Source organism: Ammospiza caudacuta, chromosome 18 (genome assembly GCF_027887145.1).
Source record: "Ammospiza caudacuta isolate bAmmCau1 chromosome 18, bAmmCau1.pri, whole genome shotgun sequence".
NCBI lineage: Eukaryota > Metazoa > Chordata > Aves > Passeriformes > Passerellidae > Ammospiza > Ammospiza caudacuta.
The window spans coordinates 14,910,342-14,934,475 of NC_080610.1; the positions used below are offsets into that span (position 1 = coordinate 14,910,342).

The 24,134-nt window shown below is 45.8% G+C and overlaps 1 protein-coding gene across 1 annotated transcript; it reads right to left on the reverse strand.

Annotated features, from left to right (window-relative positions):
- Positions 1 to 2,615: 2,615 nt before the first annotated feature.
- SLC15A4 (solute carrier family 15 member 4) lies at positions 2,616 to 24,092 on the reverse strand. The gene is made up of 8 exons (XM_058816719.1): positions 23,523 to 24,092; positions 16,624 to 16,919; positions 15,666 to 15,834; positions 15,012 to 15,089; positions 13,885 to 14,053; positions 10,074 to 10,229; positions 5,379 to 5,537; positions 2,616 to 3,107 (listed from the first exon to the last, which is right to left on the reverse strand). Exons 1-8 carry the CDS (start codon positions 24,090 to 24,092, stop codon positions 2,959 to 2,961), a joined length of 1,746 nt encoding a protein of 581 aa, XP_058672702.1. The 3' UTR covers positions 2,616 to 2,958.
- Between the last annotated feature and the right edge of the window lie 42 nt (positions 24,093 to 24,134).

Consider the following 24,134-nt stretch of genomic DNA (forward strand, 5'->3'; position numbering starts at 1 on the left):
CTGTTGGTAAATTCTCATTGCCATGTCCTGGCCCCAAACCATCATTTACTGTTGGTAAATTCTCATTACCATGGGCTGCCCCAAACCATCATTCACTGTTGGTAAATTCTCATTACTATGGCCCCAAACCATCATTTACTGTTGGTAAATTCTCATTACTATGGCCCCAAACCATCATTCACTGTTGGTAAATTCTCATTACCATGGGCTGGCCCAAACCATCATTCACTGTTGGTAAATTCTCATTGCCATGTCCTGGCCCCAAACCATCATTTACTGTTGGTAAATTCTCATTGCCATGTCCTGGCCCCAAACCATCATTCGCTGTTGGTAAATTCTCATTGCCATGTCCTGGCCCCAAACCATCATTTTCTGTTTGCCTGCACAGCCTCTCCCTCTGCCAGACCCCTGACTGCCTTGGGAACCTGCACATTATTCTGCTGCCCTTAAACTCATCTTTAACCATCCCTCAGCAGATGGGAAATATATCACTTTATCAGTGCTCAGAAAGGGGCAGGGTCAGAGCTCTGCCCCTGGTGCCAGTCCTGCAGAGCAGGAACACCTCAGAGAGCCAAACCTCAGTTTTTGAGAAATACAGAAAAGTTTGATCATTTTCTGCTTGGCACCCTGATATTGCCAGTCTGAGAGCCCCCAGAGGGATAACATTTTCCATGGGAAAGAGAAGTCATTTCCCCAGGGTCAGGCATCAGCTCAGAGGTGGCTTTGGAGCTGTAAGGACTTGCAGGGTCCCAATGCTGGCAGCTTTGGGTTTGGAGAAATCCAGCACAGCGTGCCAATTTCTCCCTTGGCACCCCTGAGCAGCCCAGCGCAGCTCTGCCCTGGCCTGGGGAGCTCTGGCAGTCAGTGAGGCAGGGCTGAGACACCCCAGGCTGGGGTGTTCTGTTCTTTTGGGGAACAGCAGCCCAAAAAGGGGAAAAGTTACTAAATAACCTCTTCTGTCTCTTATGCAGCTCCCACTCTCCTAATAAGATGCTTTTTTAGCTGGTTATAAATGGGATATTCCAGAAACACAGCATATGCAGCTTCAGAAACAGAGTTAGGAAAGGAAATTAGTTTTTCCTCATAGAGACATTATTCTTCGGTCATTCCAGTTTTAAATCATGCTAAGGAATGCAATAGCTGAAGCATTTTTGCTGATTTATCTGGGCAGGGACAGGACACTGCTGTAGCGCCTGCCAGAATTGATGGGGTGCCTGTGGACACTCAGAAATCCAACACCATTCCTCTGTGTCTTCAGGAAATAAAGGCCAAAGAACAAAGCAGTTACAGTATATTTTATTCACCTAGAAACAAAGGGTTGAAAGTCACAGCATGGAGGTTCATTTTGTTTTGTAAACTCATTAAAAAGATGTCCATGTACAAAATAAGGACATTTTCAACAACAGAACTGCAGACAAAGGAAACTATAAAAATTCAACGCATTAATAAAAAGGTTTTATTTTCTTTCTGCATAATTCCTTGCACCTTCCATAGCAGTGTGCACACACTCTGAAGTACAGTTGTTAGAATCATTAAAATTCAAGAGGCTGAACATGAAGCCATTGCTCTGCTGGAGGAATGTGTTGCTGAAAGATCCAAACCCTGGAGCACGTTAACTAAAGTCAGACAAGGCTGAAGGACCTGGCTAAAGGCTGCTAAGAGGTTACTGTGCCTTGATCTGCTCAGAATTCCAGCTTGCTTTGCTTCCTGCAGGTACCTGAACAGTCCTTGGGGAGGAGCAGGGTCAGGCTGAGCAGGGCCTTGTCCAGAGGCGGCTGCTGCCCTAACACATCTAATGCAGGCTCACAAATAAAAACATTGCTGCAGTCAAACAGCTGCCATCCCATCCCAACAAGCGTTAGCTGTGCACCAGTCTGCAGCAGCTGCCTGATTGGGACTTAGGATTCACCCCTCAGTCCTGAATATTCCTGATTGCAAGTCTGGAACTCTTGATACACTGTCCGTAACAGGTCAATTATAAAATTTAAGCTGTGCTGATTTGTAATTTAATTCATCCCTGTTTCTCACCCCAAAATGACTCCCAGCACTGAAAACCCATGCACTGCTTGAGGCTCCTGTCAGGTTTTCCTTCCTGTGTCCTCAGGGTAGGCTCGGCCTGCAGAGTCAGGGTCAGAACAGCCCCTGTGGGTGCCCGCAGTGCCCTCCGGGTGTGCCAGCCTCAGGAGCCCAGTAAACATCTCCCATGGGCACAGAGCAGCTCCAGAGCCTGCAGGGGATGGATTTATCTCCCCATGGGCACAGAGCAGCTCCAGAGCCTGCAGGGGATGGATTCAGCTCCCCGTGGGCACAGAGCAGCTCCAGAGCCTGCAGGGGATGGATTCAGCTCCCTGTGGGCACAGAGCAGCTCCAGAGCCTGCAGGGGATGGATTCAGCTCCAGAGCCTGCAGGGGATGGATTCAGCTCCCCGTGGGCACAGAGCAGCTCCAGAGCCTGCAGGGGATGGATTCAGCTCCCCATGGGCACAGAGCAGCTCCAGAGCCTGCAGGGGATGGATTCAGCTCCCCGTGGGCACAGAGCAGCTCCAGAGCCTGCAGGGGATGGATTCAGCTCCCCGTGGGCACAGAGCAGCTCCAGAGCCTGCAGGGGATGGATTCAGCTCCCCATGGGCACAGAGCAGCTCCAGAGCCTGCAGGGGATGGATTCAGCTCCCCGTGGGCACAGAGCAGCTCCAGAGCCTGCAGGGGATGGATTCAGCTCCCCGTGGGCACAGAGCAGCTCCAGAGCCTGCAGGGGATGGATTCAGCTCCCCGTGGGCACAGAGCAGCTCCAGAGCCTGCAGTGATTCACACCCAGCTTTGCTGTCCCTGGCAGGCCGTAGTGCAAGAAGCAGCCCCTGCCCTAAGGCACTTCCCCACGGGCACAGGGCAGGGCTGCAGGTCCCTGGGCAGCCCTGGCTGGCACTGCCCTCCCTGGCACAGGGTGCCCTGCCTCGCAGGCTCACAGCCTCCCGTTGGCAGCCGCCTCGCCCGCCTTGGCCTTGTGGTGCTCGTACTTGACAGACACAATCAGGAACAGCAGCAGGGTGGCTCCCTGGATAGCAGCCAGCAGAAAGAAGTAATAGTTCAATTGGCAGCCATTGATATTGCCTAGGAACAATTGGGGAGGAAAAAAAGCATTAAGTAAGATGATACAAACGAAAACGTGAATCTTGTTAGGTGTTAGTGAAGACTTTTGTGCAGAACCAAACCAAACCAAACCAAACCACATTTCCATCCCACAGCAAAGTTCATTTTAATTATCCTCAGCAAAGGCTGGCACTGCTGAGGAAGGCGTGCCCAGGATAAGCAATGTTTTCCTTTGTTCTCCAATGCCTTAGACCAAGTCAAAAGAAAATTTAAAAAAACGCAAAAAATGAATGCTGTAAAGGAAGAAGTCGGCGACTCCACAGATACAAAAAAAGCCATTACTGCAATTGTTTCTCAGCCTTTTTTGGCAACAAAGTTTAGAGTTCATGAAAACATAGGGGATTTCTTTGTGGCTCAGAGCGCCTGTGATGACCCCTGTGAGTTGTCACAAATTACTGCTCTGGACATTGAACAGTGTTAAATGCAGGAAGCTCATTGCTAAAACATCACTCCTCTGTTAGGAAGCATGCCCAGCTCCTGCTGGATTTCCAAGAACAATATATTGTGGCTCATTTCCAGCACAGCACAGCCAACTGGACCATTACAATTATCAGATGTGTTGCAGAGACTGAAACAGTGACGTGTGCATGGACCCCAACCAGCTGTTCCTGCTGCAAGCCTATAAACGTGCAGATTCAATTACTTTAATTACTGAAACTTAAGATTCAATTAAATGAACTTATCATAAAATGCAATAAAATTAAACTGAGCCTTTCCCTGACATTTAAAATACAATATAGATGTGAATCTCCATTTCAAGAGCAGATGTGTTTAAAGAGTAGTAATTATCCTTTATGAGATGGGATATTAAACCCATGAAATCTTAGTTTTGGTGGGAGAAACAAGTCAATTCAACGGCAGCAACCACCCCTGAGGTGCTGGAGAGAGGGAACTTCCTCAGGAGATTTGGGAGGCAGTCAGTCACCCCCAGTGATGTCATGGATGTCACTCCCACCCTGGAAAACCCAGGTAAAGTTCAGCTGTGGCTCTGGTAACTTTAAATCTTGTTACAGCAATGAAAATGGAGTTATAGAGTTACAGAGGGTCACAGCAGGGGCTGCTGTGGATGCTGCAGCTGCAGATCACCTGAGCCAGGTGTGTCCCTGCTGGGAAAGGCACAAACACCCAGTGCTGGCCACCTCTGGGTAGGTTTAGCACAGCCCAAATATTTCACAGAGAGAAGATCTGGCAGTGTGTTCTCTCAGCTGCCTAGAGAACAGGGGCAAGGGGCTGAAGAAGCACCATCATTATTTGTGTGGAATTCTTATCCCCTACTGAGCCATTAGCAGCTGAATGACCTCTGTACTGCAGAAAAGGTTCCTTTTCCAATTTTGAGATTGACTGGGGAAAAGAAGTCTCAATGGGGTGAAATATTCCTTTGGGGAGGACACTTCCCTAAGTTCAAGCTGCTTGTTATCTTTTAAAGAACTTACAAGTCACAGATGCCAGCTCGTGGCACATGCAGGAATCAGGCACCACTGCTTTTTTGGTAAATGTGAATCCAGATGAAATGGCAAATTCTCCTGGACCAAACTGAAAGTTTAGGCTGCAGTTTTAAGCCATGTGCACATGGCAGTTCTAGCAGACATCTGAAGAACTGTTCACACTCCTCCTGGCTGAACTAATTAGCCCACTGAGGATGGGAGGGTTTTCTGAAATTCCCCAGGTGCCACCTACTGGTGCCAGTAATTAATTATTTTTAACCTCCACTGGCAACTCAAAGCAGGTGATTTGTTGAACTTTAGGAGTATAAATAGCTAGCAGACAGAAGGGCAGAATTAACTCATGGTAATTTCAATGAAGTCACTTGAAATGAGGAAGCTGAATAATCACTTGGAGAGAAATGGGTACATTTTACTTCTCATAACCACAGAAAGCAATTTCAGTACTTTATACCAAATATATTCTTCTGCTGCATGTAATTTAAATATTTTTTACTGAAATGAAAATATTTGTAATTTCTAGAGATGAAATGCAGTAAGAGCTGAGCAAGTAACTGAGGCTCTGCAGAGGTGTTCCTCATGCTGTCATGAGGGCAGTGAATTGTTCTGCACAGTCACATTATTTCATGCTTAGGTGCAAAATGAAACTATAACAGAGCAGTAGACAAATTCATATTTTGAAAACAATAACTGTGTTAAAAAACTATTAAAATGCAACAGTGCCATGTCCTTGATGCTTAACTGAAACTTCTACTTTCCAGCCCATGAGCACACTGAAAAACACACTTACCAAAATCTGTGTGATTACTCATCCAGCCAATTTCTTTAATAGACACCAGTGCCAACAACCCAGAGCCAACAAAGGAGCCAATCCCCGAGAAGAAAAAGAACAGCCCCATAATGGCACTCTGCATGGACTTGGGAGCAGCTGAATATGCAAACTCTAGACCTGTGTTCAAAGATGAAAAAATGCTATTAGAGCACGTAAGAAATGAGAGCAGATTGTTCTAGAAGCCACAGGTGTAGTGAATCCTTAGCACTTCCCAGCACCTTTTAATTGCTTTATGAATCCTCTAAAAGGTCATCAATGCACCAACCCAATGCTGAGACACAGACTTTGGTCTTATTTATGTTCCATGTCCAAAATCAAGGAATCTTCTGAACCAACATATTCATTTTTCTGTCTAAAATGACCCTCAAGGAAATGAATTAAACCAGCTCAAACCTGGCAGCTCCACGTTTCCCACCTCCCCTGCTTCCCTGGCTGCTGGGCAGTACAGGCAGGACAAGGAAAAAAGGAAAAAGTCACTCTTGCATGAGCCATGAACATTTATTTCTTACAATCTCAGTGTCTCTGTCTCTCAGTGTGCAGAGAGAGACATGAACTGGAACTGGAAAGGCAGTAATTATTTTAATTTAATTTACTTTGATCTAGAATTCTCCGAGTTCATTGCTTGCTAGCAAGCAATTCTTTTTAAAATTTGTAGATATAGGGCTTGAACTTTCAGCTGTCTTTGCTCAAATTTCAACCAATAAACCCAAGAAAAGGGTACCAGTGAGCATCCATCTGCAAATCTGTGCTAGTGCATTTGTGTACCAAGAGCACACACTGGGTTAGGCTCTGCCACACAAAGATTAATGCCCATGATTAACTCTCCTTTTTAGAATAATACTCCTGTCAAAAATCAAATGGGATTATTCACAAGAGACAATCAAATCCATTCCTTGCAGAGCTCTTTCTGACAGGTGAAATGCTTGTTTCAAAACAGTCTGCTCATACTGGGAATTAATGCTACCTCATCTAACATTTTTCCTTGCAAGGAGAGCATTAGACCTGAAATTGCATAACTCTCACGTCTGGCATAATGAAGGCATGCTTTATTTACAGCACCACTGCTGTCTGACTGCTCCAGGCTGGTTTAACAAATCCAGGGGCATTTCTTTGGAAGGAAAGAATGAACAATTCAAGGCACCCTAGTGCTGTGAGGGAGGAGCTTTGTTCTGGGGGAGCAGAGCTGGGTGCTCAGTGCTCCAGCAGCAGCCTCCTCACATTATTTCATGCTTAGATGCAAAATGAAACTATAACAGAGCAGTAGACAAATTCATATTTTGAAAACAATAACTGTGTTAAAAAACTGTGTTAGAACTCAACAGTGCCATGTCCTTGATGCTGAAGTGAAACCTCTACTTTCCAGCCCATGAGCACACTGAAAAATACACTTACCAAAATCTGTGTGATTACTCATCCAGCCCATTTCTTTAACAGACACCTGAGCTGTGGCTGGTGGCCACCGCCCTGCTGCTCCATCCCCTGGGGCCAGCAGGGAGCTGGAAGGGCCAGCAGGGAGCTGGAAGGGCCAGCAGGAACTGAAACTCTGCCCTGCTCAGCTGTGGGGCTTCCCTGAGCTCAAACCACAGCCAGAGATGGGACAGACGCGGGCACAGCTGCCAGGGGCAGGGCAGGGGGCACAGTGCCATTTATTGCCAGGATTAACACTGCCTTTGTTTCCCAGCTCTGTTACCAATATAACAATTCTGATTTTCCAAGGAGGATTTACCTGTCCAGCTGCACTTTCAGAAAAACCAAGCAGACTACTCTGGGCACACAGCAGCTTGTCTGGGAGTTCTGGCTGGGTGATCAGAGCTGCCACAGGGCTCCTGAGCCCCAGCCACAGCCTGGGCACCAGGCTTCTCAATGTTTGTACCACTTAAGGTCAGGTGTAACACATGAAAAGATCTGAACTCCTTCTTTTCTTGTTTATTTTACAGATACACTGCATCTGACTGTTCCAGCTGGAAAAAGACCTTAAGACTCAGAACAAAAACCAAAATGAGTGTAACCCTGCCCTTTTTGCAACAAAATAAGGTACATTTCTAAATTTGAGTGACTTTTGCAGCAACACTACTATTTAATCTGGCATAAAGAATATAAAATGTTTTCTTTGCCTTCAGAGCTCCTTTGGCTGCTGGCAGCCCTTGATAATTATTTCATGCTCCTGCAAACAAGCACTTCTGAAATGAAAGCCCCTCGCTGGTGTTGTCATGTGAGATTACAATCCCCAGTTAGACAAGGGTGCTTTAGGAGGATTGACAGAATAATACAAAAGATTAATGCAATGTGTGTCATCTTTTTAAAGGTACCCCAAGTGTAACTAATGTGGCTTAATAAGAATATGCTTAGTTTTAGAGTAAACAGAAAAACAGAGGTATGTTTCAGCTCTTGGGCTATTTTTGTTCACAACAAACATTTCCCCATCATTATAGTTTTGTTACCAGTAACACTTTGCTTGTTTTAAGCCTGAATTTCATAGCACAGTAGATGCCTTTATCAAGTTAAATACTGAACTGGTAAAGTACACTCTGAGTCTTGAGAGGACTTAAAAATATTAAGAGTTCTATTCAGATAAAAATCAGAAGGCAGGAAAGACCCTTTGTAAAAAAAAATCCAATGAAAGTGCACTACACAAAGCAATTAAGGTGTGCATAGAATTTCTGGTGCATTTCTTTCCCAACACTGACCAAGAGCTTTTGAAGTTCTAATGCTGTTGGCACAGACCCAGCAGTGCAGAAGAGCAGAATATTCCCATGAGAATTGTGCAAGCCTTAAAGAGTTCTCCCAGAGAACTCCACCAAAGCCCTCTCAGCCTGGAGCTCAGCAAGCAGAGAGTGCTTCAGGACCTTTCCACAGCCTGCAGACAGCTTTGCTGTTTTTTCCTTGCAAACACCTATGAACTATTAATAGTACCTGATAGAGAAACAAGGTTGCCTAAGAGGGACGAAATTGGTTTAATTTTCCATGAACACTTGTGTTTCTGATAAGTCATCTGTTTATCCGAGTTGGGATTGAAGTGGCACTGTAACAAAACTGACCACAAGTAATTCATTTTACTCTTTGGATAAAAATGCTAAATACAGCCTTAGTTGTAGTAACTAACTAAATCAGGCAAGATTTTATGTTCAGATTTTTGTGTGCTGGCACTTGTGACAGGTACCATACACAGATTAAGAAATGGACAGCAAATGAGCAGATAGGAAAAATAACAAACCCCACTTTTATTCTCCTTGCCAAGCAGTGCAAGCAGCTTATTTTATTTCCTACCAGCTGTGATGACAGCAGCCCATGGGTAACAGAGCCCTGCTGGGGCAGAAGATGTGTGCTCAGCCAGAGGGGAACAAATGGGCCGTGTGCCAGCTGGGGCCAGGGCCAGCTCATCTCCAGAGCAGAGATCCCACTGCAGGCTGTCGCTGCCCAGCAGTGCAAGTGCCTCCCCAGGGAAGTGAGACAGGAGCTCTGCCACAGCAGTCCAAGGAAAGGAGCTGGGGGTGCCCCAGGGGGAGGGGATGAGCCCACAGCTCAGTATTTGCAAACAGAATTCAACACTTTGATGATAAGGGGCTGGAGTCAAGCAGAGATGCAGTGAGTTTAAAAGGAGTTTTACAGAGCCATTGGAGGAGTTTTGGAGGGTTGCAGCAGGGAGCTCCACAGTCCTGCTGGAGCAGGGCCAAGCCTGGACTCTCAGAGCTGTTTCTGTCCTGGTAACCCAGCCCTGCTCCAGCAGCACAGCAGCAATCTGTGCTCAGAGATCCAGGGGCGTTTCCCCTGAGCCAGCCCGGGCCACAGGGCTGGGAAACCACAGGCAGAATGGCCTGAGCTCTCCTCTGCTATGGGCCTGCACACACAGGAGACAAACCAGAAAATGGGATTTTGTACTGCTCTCCTCCCACTGCACTTCAGCTCACGAATCTGTGGGCACACAGCGGTGCCACGTCACACAGGGCACTGCTGGGGGACTCAGCATCTCTTGCATTTGTTCAAGACACACAAAATGTGAGCAGTTTCAGTTTGCTTAGAGTCATGTTGAAATACTGGAATAGCTACAGAAAAACTGATCTAGAAATAAAGTAGATAAAATGATAGAAAAATACCTACTTCAGTATTAATATTCACAAAAACTTTTCTTATTTCATAGATGGAAAAACTCAAGTAACATCAATTTAAACTGGTAAGTCTTTCTCAATGTGGTTTATTTCTTCCCTTTGCCCTCAGAAAGGTGTTTCCACTTACTAATTGACTTTCTAAAATGTGAGCTCAGTTTATAAGACAAAAAAAAAATTCACAAAGCTCAAATTGTATTTCCAACACAGAGGAATATTCAGAGGACACAAAACTGCATTAAAATACAATATTGAAAGAGTAGATTTTTTCCATTAAGTCTTGCAAATATCCAGCACTAACTAGATGTCACACAAATATTTCAGGTGTCACTCTGCTTGAAATTTAATTTTGAAAGCACAGTCTTACATAGCCAAGCTTCAAATGTGTAAGACAGTGGTGAGCTTTGCCACTTAAATTGAGCAATGTTGTATGAAAATGTATTTGGGAACATCAGAGCTTACTTGTAATGACTTGAGAAGTATTTATTTTCTAAGATTCCATCATTTATGACAGATACAAAAGCAGATTTAAGCACACACACACTCTTACCTGCTATACTTGCAAATATTTCACTGAATCCAATCAGCACATACTGAGGAATCTGCCACCAGATTGGCAAATCTGCAGCGTGGTATGTAACATTCCCAATTGTCTGGTTAATTGTTTTAACCTTCACAATTTTCAGTCTGTTGCTTTCCAGAATTCCTGTGTGAAAGGGGAGGGAAAAAAGACTGACCTAAGATGCAAACATTGTTTCTCCACATTAAGAATTAAATTAGGATTCAGCCCTGCATTGCAATTAGAAGTGATACAACAGGAATATGTATTTATTTCTGACATAAAGCATTTCAGACTACTTCTGCTGGTGTTATTTCAAGCCATGGTTGTTCTGCCATAGAATTAGTGATTATATTCTCATTCAGTGGCAATAATTATACAAACACTTAGCCCATTTCTGGATGGATCAGCTCAGAGCTCTCATGGACACTGTGCTGGGCTTTCTTTAAAGACAATCTCATTTTCACAAACTACTACTTTGCACTGTTGTACCATTTCAACTGCCACCACAGTATTCATAAATTAGAAATCCTTTTGCTTATGGAAATGGCTACACCAGTCCTGTACAGCTATGAAAACCCTCTATGAATATGATTATGACATTTATATGACACTTTTCATCCAAAGAGATCCAGCCGCTCATTAGAGCTTGATTTACAAGCAATACATTGCATAGAAAGTACTTCATATGGAATGAAAAAGAGACAGGATAGTGTAAAATATAAGCATTTTTAGCTTGCTCAGCACAACAGTTTAGGGTAGAAAGTGAATATCAAATAATGCTCTGGGGTTTTGTTGAAGTTGCCCAGATTAAACCATTGACTCACATAAAGTACACAGAATAGCTGATAGTTAATAAAACTCCTGCTGCACCCAAAAGAGACCTCTATAAAGGAACTCTCATCCCTTATCCTTGGAAATAAGGTGAATTTATTCAGCACCATCCAGAGGAGCAGGGCTGAGCCACTGCCACTCCCAGCCTTCATCAGTGCTGTCCTGAGCCACAACCTGCCCTCACCTGGGACCCAAAATGTGTCCCCAAAACCACAACCTGCCCTAACCTAGGACCCAAAATGTGTCCCCAAAACCACAACCTGCCCTAACCTAGGACCCAAAATGTGTCCCCAAAACCACAACCTGCCCTAACCTAGGACCCAAAATGTGTCCCCAAAACCACAACCTGCCCTCACCTGGGACCCAAAATGTGTCCCCAAAACCACAACGTGCCCTCACCTGGGACACAAATGTGTCCCCAGAGCCACGGGCAGGGCTCAGATAGGCTGCTCATGGCTATCACAGCATGTGCAGAGCCTCCATCTGCTTCCTCAGTGCCATTCCCTTTCCTGGAGGCACCAGAGCTGCCATGGACACGTTCCATGAGCTGCTGAACCCCTCTGAGCCACACTGGCAGCACTTCCCAGAAACAAACACAATTCCTGATGTACAACACAATTCCTGTTCTCCTGGGTCTTCCCAAGTCTATGACATAAAACTTCTTTTAAAAATTTAAAACATTTTTTAAAAATAAAAGGGGAGCAGCCAGATCAGCCCCTCTGTGCTAAGTGACAGTGCCAAATTTCTCACTAACATCTGGGTTTAGGTAAAGACTGCTCTGAATTTATTACTTCTTCATGGCAGGCCAGCCCCCACATTCTCTCTATATTCATCACTTCTTTTTAGATGACCCATCTTATCTTACTTTAGCTTTTCACTTACTTCAGTGCCCTCTGAACCATGAAAAACTGCTGTAATTAAAATAAAACTGGACTTCTTGATGTTTTAATTTTAATATAGCTGCCCAACACTTTAGAGTGGAGCTTAATTAAAGCGTAAACAAAGCAGTAGAGTCATCTAAGAGCTCAGACATAAATTCATTTATTTACACTCACAGACATAAATTCATTTATTTACACTCAACACAGAATCGTTGCACCTCAAAACATCCAGTGATTTTAATGTGTTTATGCTCTTACAAAATAACCACTGAGCCACCTAGGAGCACAACTACAATATACCAAACTTTGCCATAAATTCATCTTCAAAGTACTTCAGTATCTGGAATCTATTGATTCTTCCCTTAAGACTTTGATAGGCAAGTTTCATATTTGATTTTTAACTCTTAGTAGTTAAAATAATCTGAACTTCTTGCTATAATGGTTTAAACTCTATAAATGAAGTAGATTTTCCAGCTGAATAACCCTGAACATTGCTGCTCAGAACTCACCATAAGATGCATGAAGCACAGCAGATGTTCATTAAATCTGATCAGTTGTATTTTAACACAGTCTGTAAAATATTTTAAGTAATCTAACCAATCCAATAGGCAGCGTGAGCAGTGTCCACAACTAATGGCTGTCGGATAAGCAAGTCAAAATGGAAATATGGCACAAACAAATCATTAAGATATTGCCATGATTGCAAATTCTTGACATTTTCATTTAGTGTCCCTCTCAAGGCAGCAGTGGTTGGTAGTAATAGTGTATTTCAAGAATGTTAAAATATGGCAACTCTAAATATCACTTAATGAGAAAATAAAAATTGAGTGAAACATAGAAACCAACACCTTGCTAGAAATAAACATTTTCCTAAACCCCAAATTTGTCCCAACTGAAGCTCTTAAATTCCTGTTATGATGAAGAGATGTCAAGCTACTCCAAAAGGTTAAACTTTCCAAACAGATTGCAAATAATCACCCAAAGAATTCACCTTTTCACTTTCTACTGGGGCAGACTTGGGGAGGATCAAACCAACAAAAGCATGTGTTACATTTGCAGGTGAATTGGAAAAAGCATCAGAAACTTTAAGGAATTGTGCTGTATGAGTCCATTCCCCAGCTCAGCTCTCACAGCTTGATGTGCTCTTCCCCACCAGGAATAAAGACAGATATTGCTGGTTTTGAATTCCCTCATATGTGAGCCCACAGATTCTATTTAAAGAGCTGACATTTAAGTGTTTTACATCATCCTCTCTGCAGCAGCAGCGTCCTGAGAAACATGGAATAAGAGAAACACTTCTGATTTAACTTTAAGTGACTTTGCTTGAAGAACTTTCCTTGCCCACAAAGTGACCTTGGCCTAATAATTACCTCTCTCATTGACAGAGATCTTAATAGCCATACAAAGTGTCCCTCTCCCTAAAATAGAGGGGATCCCAAGTGCTGCAATGAATTTATTTAATGCTATAATGCTTTATCAGGATGTTCATTACAGTGATGCTGGTGAGAGCTATAGATTCTGTGAAGCATTGCTCAGAGATGTTCAGTTCCACATCAGCAGCACTTAACAACCTGAAATCCTCTCAAAAGCAGCTGATTTATGGGGCCAGCAGAGTTGCCATCTTTCCCCTTTCATGCTACAGCTGAGCTATTTTACACTACACTAATTCCCAAACATTAGGGACAGGAAGAGGGGGGAGCAAACCCAAAGTGGGAGGAAACTCCTGTTCAGCCATGACCTAACTTTATTATTTCAGAGCAAGGGAAAGGATATTGGGTACAATTTCAGCTTTTTTATACTTGTGAGTCAGAATATATGAAGAAACATTTTTAAAGTGTATATGCAAAGTCTACCTCAGGCAGGAAAACTGGTCCAATTTTATTGCAAGTGTTCAAAACAGTTTAGTAAATTGTTGGATACAGTCCCCTTTATTGAGGAAAATGCATCCATGAAGGCACATTCCAACTATCCTGCTAAAAAAGATCTGAATAATGCTGAATTAAATATTCACACAGCTCTTTAGAAAATGCTGTAGCAGTGAGCTGGACAATTCACTGTGTCAGGAGATGCCCAAGTCGTTTTCTTACCTGCAGCAAAGGCAGAGCACATCACAAAGAACATCCCCACTGCAATCCTCTTCAGGGAGGATGGCAGCAAGCCATGCCTCTTCAAAATGGGGTCCACCAGCTTGTCCTTTAGGGGGATCAGGATCAGGATAAGCACTGCATCAAACATGGTCAGCCAGGCTGCTGGGAACTGAAAGGGAAGATGATTAAAGCAATTTCATACTTAAGAGGTAATTTTTACTATTATTTTACAAATAATGTTCTGATTGAACACTTTGATCTGAAATAAACAACAATGCACTGACAGACATTGTGAAAAGTCAAATAAGAGTGTTTAAAAACTGAAGAAAATATTCAGCTATTCAGGTTTTCACTGAATCAGGCTGCTCATACATCTGTAAGCTCAGTTTCTCCTCTGACAGAATTGAACTTTGTACCTAATTCAGTCATGAAAAGCATTTAATAGCCATGCTCTGTATTTCTCCTTTAAGCTTAGAACTATCAGAAATATGCCACAGAAGAGCAGAAACAGTCTTATTAATGTACATGCCAAGTTCAATTAAAATCAAGTTACACTTGTCAAATGGCCAGAGAGGGTGGTGTAACACATGCAAACCCTGTAAATCCTGTGGTTTACTTCTCTGTGCCATTTCTGCATCACATGATGCCAGCCTTTCTTGAAAGTATTGATTGAACAGCTTCTTTCAATATGCTGAAGGTAAAGTGATTATTGATTAGGCAGTCTAGAGTAACAAATGTGTCTCAAATTCCAAATGCTAATGTATCACTTAAGGGTGGGTATTTATTCCTACTGGGCTTGCAGAAAAGCTTCTGTCCTGCTCTGGAAACTCAGGACAGGGAGATTGATCAGCTTTCTCCAAAGGTCACACTTTGGCCACTGAAGGATAAAGAAACTCAGGATGAAAGCAGTGAGAGTTACCTGAATGCATCCAGAGCAGGCTGGTGTGAACTCCAGGCACGTGCTGGAATAACAAAATCTGGGATGTGCATCGTGCTCCTAAACCCCCAAAGGCTGAGGCCCCTGATCCCCAAAGGCACTGCCCGCACCTCCTGGAATTGTTGTACCACACTGACCCAATCTGCATTTCCACTAAAGAAAGGCCCTGCTCTTGTTTTGCTCTGCTCACCGTGTGGATGGAGTTGGTGTCATTGGATATCTCAGGAATTCTCAGATGGAGGCTCTGCAATACATATGTTGTCTGCATCTAGCATCAGGAAAGAGGAGTTGAGATTACTTGGACAAGGAGCGCTGAGAGCAAGATATTTTTATTTTGCAATCATTAACAAAGATTATACCAGAGGTGAAATGCTAACACAGCAAACTGAAAACAATTACATTCAGAACATCACAAGATTTTTTAACCTTGCAGCTATTTTTACTAAAAACACCAAGAATCATTTGTGCGTCTTTGAAAACAATTTCTGCATTGTTTCTTTTGCCCAAAATGTATCTGATATCCCGAATCATCTCCATAAGGCAGAACCTGAAAACTAAAACGAGGTCTAGACCACTAAGCCTGACCTATATGAAACAGCTGCAAGATAAAACAGAGCACAGTATTTTAGGATATGTGAATTTGTACAACTATGAGTCTTAACTACAATTCTAATGATTTTATTTTTTTCTTTTATTAGGTCAAAATATTATTTGAGAGCATTCCTTAGTAGTCATTTTTCATCTCTCAACTTCAAGGTAAGTTTCCTATTTAGAAGAGAACACCCCAAAAATGTTAAATTAGAAATTACATAAAATATAACTGTAACCATTTGGAACTACTCACTTGAAAATACACTGTCCAGTAAGGTATTAAAGCCAGAAAGACAGGGATAATCTTGACAAGAGCTTTCACATCCTCCACCTTGTCTTCTCTGAAGGGGCCCCCCCGGGCCAGCTTGGCCATCTCGAAGAGGCTCTGCCTGCGGGGCGGGTGCAGCACTCCCTGGCCTTCGCTGCGGGAAAGGATTCGACATGTTTATAAACACAACTGGCAATCCTCTCTTCCTTAGAAAAAGCTCATGCATTTCCCAAATGGGTCATTCATGTAAGTTACAGCAACGCAGCCAGGCCAGAATGGATCCCCAGCAGGTGGAAACACGAGAGGAAACCTTCTGCCATGGAGTTTCCTTATTTCCCACCCTCCCCACACAGCCCAGCCCTAGGTAACTGGCAGAACCTGGAGTAACCTGCAGTTTGTGATATTGCTTGTGAAGTCACTGAACTGTTTGGCAACCTGAGCACATGAAACCCCACTGCAGAGCAGGCACCTGACATCTCTTAGCAGCGATCCAACCCAACCACCAGTATTCCATGGGCAGCTCTTAAGAGTGGCAAAATTCTGGCTCCCCATCAAGCTGCATAGAGCACTAAATGCACATGACAGTGCTTTTCAAACCAGAAGGCATCCACAAACATGTGCCAGAGAAGAAAGTTAACTAATGCTGAGAGCAGCCCAGTCTGGGTACAGCACACCCTCAGGAGCTCTGAGGTGGCAGGACACAGAGCTCAGCTGACACCACGCTCTGGCTGCAGGGACACCCAGGGACCTATCTCACTGTGCCTCCTCCATCCCTCAGCTCCCAGAAAGCAGCTCCAGGCCTCCAGCTCTGCAGCTCTCACAGCAAAGCTGCTCCCTGCTTGTTCTCCTGCAGCCTGTGGTGGCAGTGACCAGCAGGCAGGGTGAGCTGAGGAGCTCAGCCCTAGGTGACTCTAGAGATCACACAGGAGAGCTCATCACAAACCTGTTTGCTGAGTGCTCCCCGTGGCCCTTCTTGGAGCAGCAGGAGTATGTGAGGATCCTGAACACGTCTGTGAAGGCACTGCCATCAGGAGGTTTGGTGATGAAGAAGCCCTGGCCACACAGGAACACCATGAAGGAAATGCCGATGCAGACCGTGGGGACGCTGTACCCGATCACAAAGCTCACGTTCTGCTGGATGTAGGCAATGCCTCCCAGAGACAGGATAGCTCCCAGATTGATGCTCCAGTAAAACCAATTAAAAAACCTTCTTGTGGCTTCTGGACCCCGGTCCTTGACCTGGAGAAGATTAAAAGCAAGCCCTTCAGATTCTGAAGAAAATAAGGCTAAACAGAACTAGAATCTTTGAATTAGAATTCTAACAAGTTCAACACACCGAAGAGCTCAGGTTTCATTTAGAGTCACACTGGAATGATTTAAGTGTTTTGGCTTCACATGGTATTTGATGAGATGCCACCTCAGTGAGAGCTGCACCATTATGTGAGAAACCTGGAAGCTCAGCACAGGGATAAAACAGCCACACTACTGAGACACAGCTCCCCCAGAGAGGCCATTATTATTCCTACTGCACTGACCCTCACTGGGTCATTGCTCTACAAAAAGCTCCCTCAGATTAACATCCCATAGATCACAGGAGTTTAAGTAACTGGTTTTTAGTAACAAAAAGTTAAGTTACCTAGAAATTCACACATTGCCACAGTTGCTTCTTCTAACTGTATTTACACAACAGTTAACACTATTCCATTTTCTAAGCCTCAAATAAATGCTTGGTAATTAAACAAAAATTTAATTTTTAACACAGTCTTAATGCCTCTCATCAGAACACAAATTGAGCACATGTCCTTCTGACCTTTAAAAAAAAATTATTAAATTTGGGTTGCCTGAGGATCACAAGGCCCCAGTAAATATTTATCCCTGTAAGTCAGCGCTGTTCATAATGTTATTTTTTCTGCTTGAAGCTCTCAGTCTCTCCAGTGAAAGTAAAGACATCCCTGTTTATAGAACTATCTGTACAGTTTTACCATCCCTCTTTATTATTGCCTACTGTAAGTTACCCCACATTTTGTAATTCACTCCCAGGAATCCAGCATCACTCATAAGAGGTGATGTAAGAGAAATGATGCAAATTGAAGTTTGAAACACATTAAAAAGATCAAGTAGTCTGCAGGAGAATCCATAATACTGCATTTGTCAGTGGCTGATGACTGAAAGGCCATTAACAGTGACTAGCAAGTCAGTGCCATGCACCAGCCTGGCTGAGTCAGTTATTTTTCATTTGTAACTGCAGATTTCCCCTCCTCATTTGCCAGATCTCCAACAGACTCCTATTTAGTTTGCAGTATGAAAAGCAAGCTGTGTCTTAAAATGAGTTTTTAACACTGCCAGTTCTGATTAACAGCTTCAGGTTTCCCAGTGGTGCACAAACCCATCTGTAGCATTTAGCCAAGCCCCACAGAGGAAATACGAAAGAACCTATTCCTGTGCACAGTTAACAGCACTGCCAGCATTCAGAGCGTCTGTCAGAATGTCCAATGCAATCCTGGAGGCTAAACCCAAGAAATTCTCCCTCTCCAGCTTCAACTTGGTACTCAATTCCTAACTTTCATCAACTGCAGCAGTGGCTCAATCCAGGAATCCCTCCCAAAGCCCAAGGAGCAGCAGGATATTAGCAAACAATTAATGAAACACAGTGCTCCAACTTGTGTAAGCGTTAGCAATGTGTTTGATGAAGTTTCCATTTCTTCATCACAAAGTCTCAGTTCTCTTATTTCTGCAAGGCAGATGACTTCTCATCCTCCCTCCTGCACATGACCTGGCTGACATCTCTACAAAGGAGAGCAGAGAGAAGAAAGCCAACTTTGATGCAGGAAAGAACAGGGAAGCACACCATGAGCCTTCTGACAGGCATTATCCCAGCCTCCAACCATTAGCTCCTGAGAAACTTCCTGAGCCAAGGATGGCTTCTCTGTGCTTAAACAGTGCAGCAGCTCTCCTCTCCACGAGCCTGTGTAACCTGCCTCTGAACCCAGGTCAGCTTTGAGAATGCACAGCATCCCGTGGCAAAGAGCTCCACAGGCAATGGCGCAGTGGGCAGGGCTGCCTCCAGTGCCTGCTTTGAACCAGTCTGTCTGAGCCTGCCTCCTTTCACCTTGTTCCAGGAACCAGCACAGACAGCCCAGCTCCATCCATTCCTGCTGCAGAGACAGCCCAGCTCCATCCATTCCTGATCCACAGACAGCCCAGCTCCATCCCATTTCCATCCCATTCCTGTTCCAGTCACAGCCCAGCTCCATCCCATTTCCATCCCATTCCTGTTCCAGTCACAGCCCAGCTCCATCCCATTGCCATCCCATTCCTGCTCTACAGACAGCTCAGCTCCACCCCATTGCCATCCCATTCCTGCTCCAGTCACAGCCCAGCTCCATCCCATTGCCATCCCATTCCTGCTCTACAGACAGCTCAGCTCCATCCCATTGCCATCCCATTCCTGCTCTACAGACAGCCCAGCTCCATCCCATTGCCATCCCATTCCTGCTCCAGTCACAGCCCAGCTCCACCCCATTGCCATCCCATTCCTGCTCTACAGACAGCTCAGCTCCATCCCATTGCCATCCCATTCCTGCTCTACAGACAGCTCAGCTCCATCCCATTGCCATCCCATTCCTGCTCCAGTCACAGCCCAGCTCCACCCCATTGCCATCCCATTCCTGCTCTACAGACAGCTCAGCTCCATCCCATTGCCATCCCATTCCTGCTCCAGTCACAGCCCAGCTCCATCCCATTGCCATCCCATTCCTGCTCTACAGACAGCTCAGCTCCATCCCATTGCCATCCCATTCCTGCTCCAGTCACAGCCCAGCTCCATCCCATTGCCATCCCATTCCTGCTCCAGTCACAGCCCAGCTCCATCCCATTGCCATCCCATTCCTGCTCCAGTCACAGCCCAGCTCCATCCCATTGCCATCCCATTCCTGCTCCAGTCACAGCCCAGCTCCATCCCATTTCCATCCCATTCCTGCTCCAGTCACAGCCCAGCTCCATCCCATTTCCATCCCATTCCTGCTCCAGTCACAGCCCAGCTCCATCCCATTGCCATCCCATTCCTGCTCCAGTCACAGCCCAGCTCCATCCCATTTCCATCCCATTCCTGTTCCAGTCACAGCCCAGCTCCATCCCATTGCCATCCCATTCCTGCTCCAGTCACAGCCCAGCTCCATCCCATTGCCATCCCATTCCTGTTCCAGTCACAGCCCAGCTCCATCCCATTGCCATCCCATTCCTCCTCTACTGCTGCCTCTCTCCCCTGCCACTGCTGGCACAAACCACTGTCACATCTTCCTTTCTGCTGCCTTTTCAGAGGTAGGAAATTTAGACTGATTTGTGATTCCTCACCTGGAAACTGGTGACCATAGTGACCACTGTGGCCCTTCCTGGAAACTTCCTTCACCATCTCCAGTGTCCTTTTTGTGACAGTGACCAAAGGAAGGGAGTGCTCAAAGGACAGACACACGACAGACTTACAATGCAAAGAATCCATTTCTTCCTTCTTTATCAAAGCATATGTTTGCACTAAAAATCACATCACAGCCACATCAGAAATGCCACTATGGCATTTAACTGGCAAACATTAATAACTGAATAAAGGTCCCACTGACTACCTAGTGGAATATCTTCTCAAAGACAAAGAACTATGAAGATGTCTTGTCAAAACCCCACATGAAAGGAACATGATCACTCAAAAGTCCCTGACAGTAGTAGTTTTCATTTGTTCCTGCAGTCAACTGAGAGTCACAAGTGACAAATGTACCAAACAGCCCCAAACTCATTGCAGTCACCTCTGAGAGCAGCCACACAGCAGAGCAGGGATGGAACAGAGAAGCCTGTTCTTGTCCTTAGCATACCAAAGAAGGTACAATGATGAGTTCTGTGCAAATGTACAGAATCCTGACCCTCTAATCCATCACTGCACACAACCACTGACTCTGAGATCATCTGACAGAGCTGGGTAGCTGAGCTCCACACTATTACTCAGCTGCTACGTAATTTCAATTTTTTACACTGAAATTCGGCAAGTCCTCATATAAAGTGTGTTCCTCTCCCATCTGTTATTACTGGCCTGAATGCCACAACTTGTTTCAAACTTGCTCTCTGCAGAGCCTTCGAGGTCCACAGGCTCATAAGAAGTCTGACAGCACCAACAACAAACCAAGTTTTAGTCAGGGACCTTCAAATCTTTATACCTGGCTCCCCATCCTCATCCAGAGGCTGGAAAATCTATGCTCTACAAATAAATAAGGGCTGAAAATCACTCTAAAGCCATCATTACAGCAGCAATTTCCAATAGCTGGAAAAAATAACTGTACAGCACCAATTTCAGCAGAGCTGGAAGATCTGTGGCAGCTGTAGCCTGCTATTTACTGGCTGTGAAGGCAGCTCAGAGGGCAGCACAGCTGGGTGAAACCTGGCCTCCCCAGGCGCTGTAACCCTGCAAGAGACCCAGCTATAATTAGAGTGATTACGGCTGAGACCAGATTAGGAGTCTGCTGCCCCTCTGGCCTCGGTGCTGAGGCTGAAGCAGCTTTCACAACAACGACCAGCAGCCCCATTGTTTCCCAACTGCACAAAGTCACACACAGGCTGCTCCAAGAACAGGAAGCGACAGCAAACGCTGGCCCGAAAGGGGAACTGGAAAGTGCCAGGGCATGGGATCACATGATGAGAAACCCCATTCTGAGAAGCGTCCCCTCAGACTGACACAGCACCACGGACAGGCTGACACTTCTAGAAAAACATCTGTAAACGCAGCTGGGAAAAGCTGGTCTGTCCCAGCCTTGCAGAACTCTCTTTGCTAAGCTGAGTGGTGGAAGTTACTCATCCTAACCCTACTCTAACAGCACTTCTAAAAGCAGGCACTCAACAGAGAGTTAGGAAACAGAGAAAAGTAAGTATTGCCATTCAGTTTCCCATATTCCACAAAGTGATTCTGCTAAATAAAGAAACCTCTCATTATACAAGAGCCCTCCGCCCAAATTCTATACATTAAAGCTGAAAAATTCACATGGTAATTTCTAAGAGATCTGCAATGAAATGCAATTAACATTCTGAAAGGTGATTGTGCCAACTGATGTACATGATGTACAATTCATCCCTTCCTTGGGGAAAGGGGACAAACCCTCTCAGGGCACATCCAGCCCAAACACGTTTGCAATGTGCTCTGGCCTCCCAAGAACGTGGCTCCGGGACAGACTTTATTCTCAGATACAGATAGATACATACAGCTATATAGATATATACTCATCTCCCCAGCAGTTTTCTGCATTCCTGTGCAGGGAAAAGGCACCCAAGAGGGCCCCAAACTGCACCCCAAGGTAAGTGGCATGCTGTAATATATTTAACAAGAGATAAGCCAGAGAAAGAGAGAAGGGGAAAAATTCAGACCTCGGCAGAGCTGCACTGATTATTATGGCCCAGAAAGGAGTATTTATTTTGCTTCACCCTACATAAATCACTGTGAATTATCTTCAAACTCAGCCAAAACCTGCTTCCCTTGAAATCCTGGGGGAACAGCCTTTACAAAATCCAGCTACAACAGCTACACTTCCATTGGCAATGGCTGTTCTTTTGCTCAGTTCCTGCCATTATTTATCTCCCATATCTAACTTTCATAAAGCGTTCTGGGGATAAGCAGTCAGTTTTGAAAAACACCTTACAAGATAAAGTCATATTAAAGCTATTTCACTTGATGGGCTCAGGCTGGCTCAAGCAGAGCTAATGCACTGGGGACACACGATCCTGGGCTATAATAATGTTTTACATTTATATACTGCCTTTCACCCAGAATTCAGAATACACAAAATACCAAAGAATGACAAATGCAAACTGCACAACAGAGAATGGAGGTATGTTTGGCAATGGTTCTGTGGTGGATTCTCCCTCTTTCAAAGAATGCATGGCATTTCTGATACCTGCTCTAACCAGAACTCAGTGAGCCAGCAGACATGCCACTGGAGTTTCAGTTTAGTTAGAAAAGCTGCTCAGCAGTACCTGAGCATGCTGAAATTCTCCATTTGCAAAGCAGAAATTACATTTCAACATCCACACTGCCTTAGCATAGGACTGTAAAAAAACCTACATGTAACAGAGCATTCCAGTTGCTACTGAACTGCAGCTGCCTCTCAAACATTTTCTGTGCAGCCCCTGGGCTCTGCAGTGATGACCCAATGAATGAGATCACTGTGGCGGGTCCCCACAAGGTCATTTGGCAGGATGTGTCCTTCGAACAGCCCAGGTGATGTTTACCACGGCCAGAGCAGCTTCCCCCATCATGTGATGCAGCACCAGGCTGCACAGAAATGGCACTCCAGGGCAAGGCAGTGCACAAATACCTAAAGCATAAAAATTGTTAGTTCTGCACTGTTAGATCCTTTATCTCAGGATGGTAAAGGCCTCTGACACTGCCTTAGGAGCCCCATGTCATCCTTGTCACAGCTCAAATGTGTATCTTGTACTTCACCTGATGAGCTCTGAGGCCACGTTAACTGGGTACAAACTGCGAGGACAATTAACAGTCCACTTAATGGCCATTAAGTATTCAACCCAAGCCCTGACATGGTGATGGCTCAGCCAACTCAGATCCCACATGTGAGGCAGGGTAACCAGGAAAGCAAAGGGATCTGACACCCCCCAGGCACCGAAATGACACCGAACGTGGCCCAGCTGAACCAGCGGCACTGCACAGGGCCAGGGCTGGGTGATGCCATTCCCTGCCAGGCTCAGCACCTGCACAGAGGCCAGTCGGCCGGGCACTGCCCACCCCAGCACGGCAAGCCCCTCTGCCACCCTGGGCACCCCGAGCGCTGCAGCTGCCACACCATACCCGACCTGGTCGGCCCCGAACGGGGTGATGTTGGCCTTGACCGAGCCGACGCCCAGCCCCACGAGGACCAGTCCCACGAAGGTGGCGGCGGCGCAGTAGCGGGTGGCTCCGGCCTGCGAGCAGGGCGCCAGGGTGGCGTTGGCGGCCGGCGAGGAGCAGTTCTCCACGGGGAACAGGGGGATGTCCCCGCACAGGCCCTGGCGGGTGTGCGGCGCGGCGATGACGGGGAAGGCCAGCATGCCCAGCAGGTACAGCGCCATGCTGAGCAGGATGGTGCCGAACTTGCCCAGCAGGGCGTCGGCCAGCCAGCCCCCGAACGGCGACACCAGGTACGTGATGCCCATGAAGAGCAGCAGCGCCTGGCTGGCCTGCGCGCCCTCCCAGCCGTAGGGCGGCCCGTTGAGGAACAGCACCAGGTTGGAGGTGATGCCGTAGAAGGCCACTCGCTCCAGCAGCTCGGCCAGCAGCACGGCGGCGCAGGCCAGCCGCCGGCCCTGGAAGGCGCTGCTGGCCGCCCGCCCGCGCTCGCCGCTGCTCAGCAGAGGGCTGCGCTCGTTCGGTTCGGCCTCGTCCATGGCCCCGCGTCCCCCCGGCTGCCCCGCCGCGCTCCCGGCCCG

Excerpts from the sequence above, each read along its gene's own strand:
- SLC15A4 (XM_058816719.1), bottom strand. The coding sequence starts at position 24,092 with ATGGACGAGGCCGAACCGAACGAGCGCAGCCCTCTGCTGAGCAGCGGC. Across the intron at positions 14,054-15,011 it reads ACACCAACTCCATCCACACG|TTCCCAGCAGCCTGGCTGAC; the intron begins GTGAGCAGAGCA and ends CTTCCCTTTCAG. Across the intron at positions 10,230-13,884 it reads GTGCTCTGCCTTTGCTGCAG|GAATTCTGGAAAGCAACAGA; the intron begins GTAAGAAAACGA and ends CCTTTCACACAG.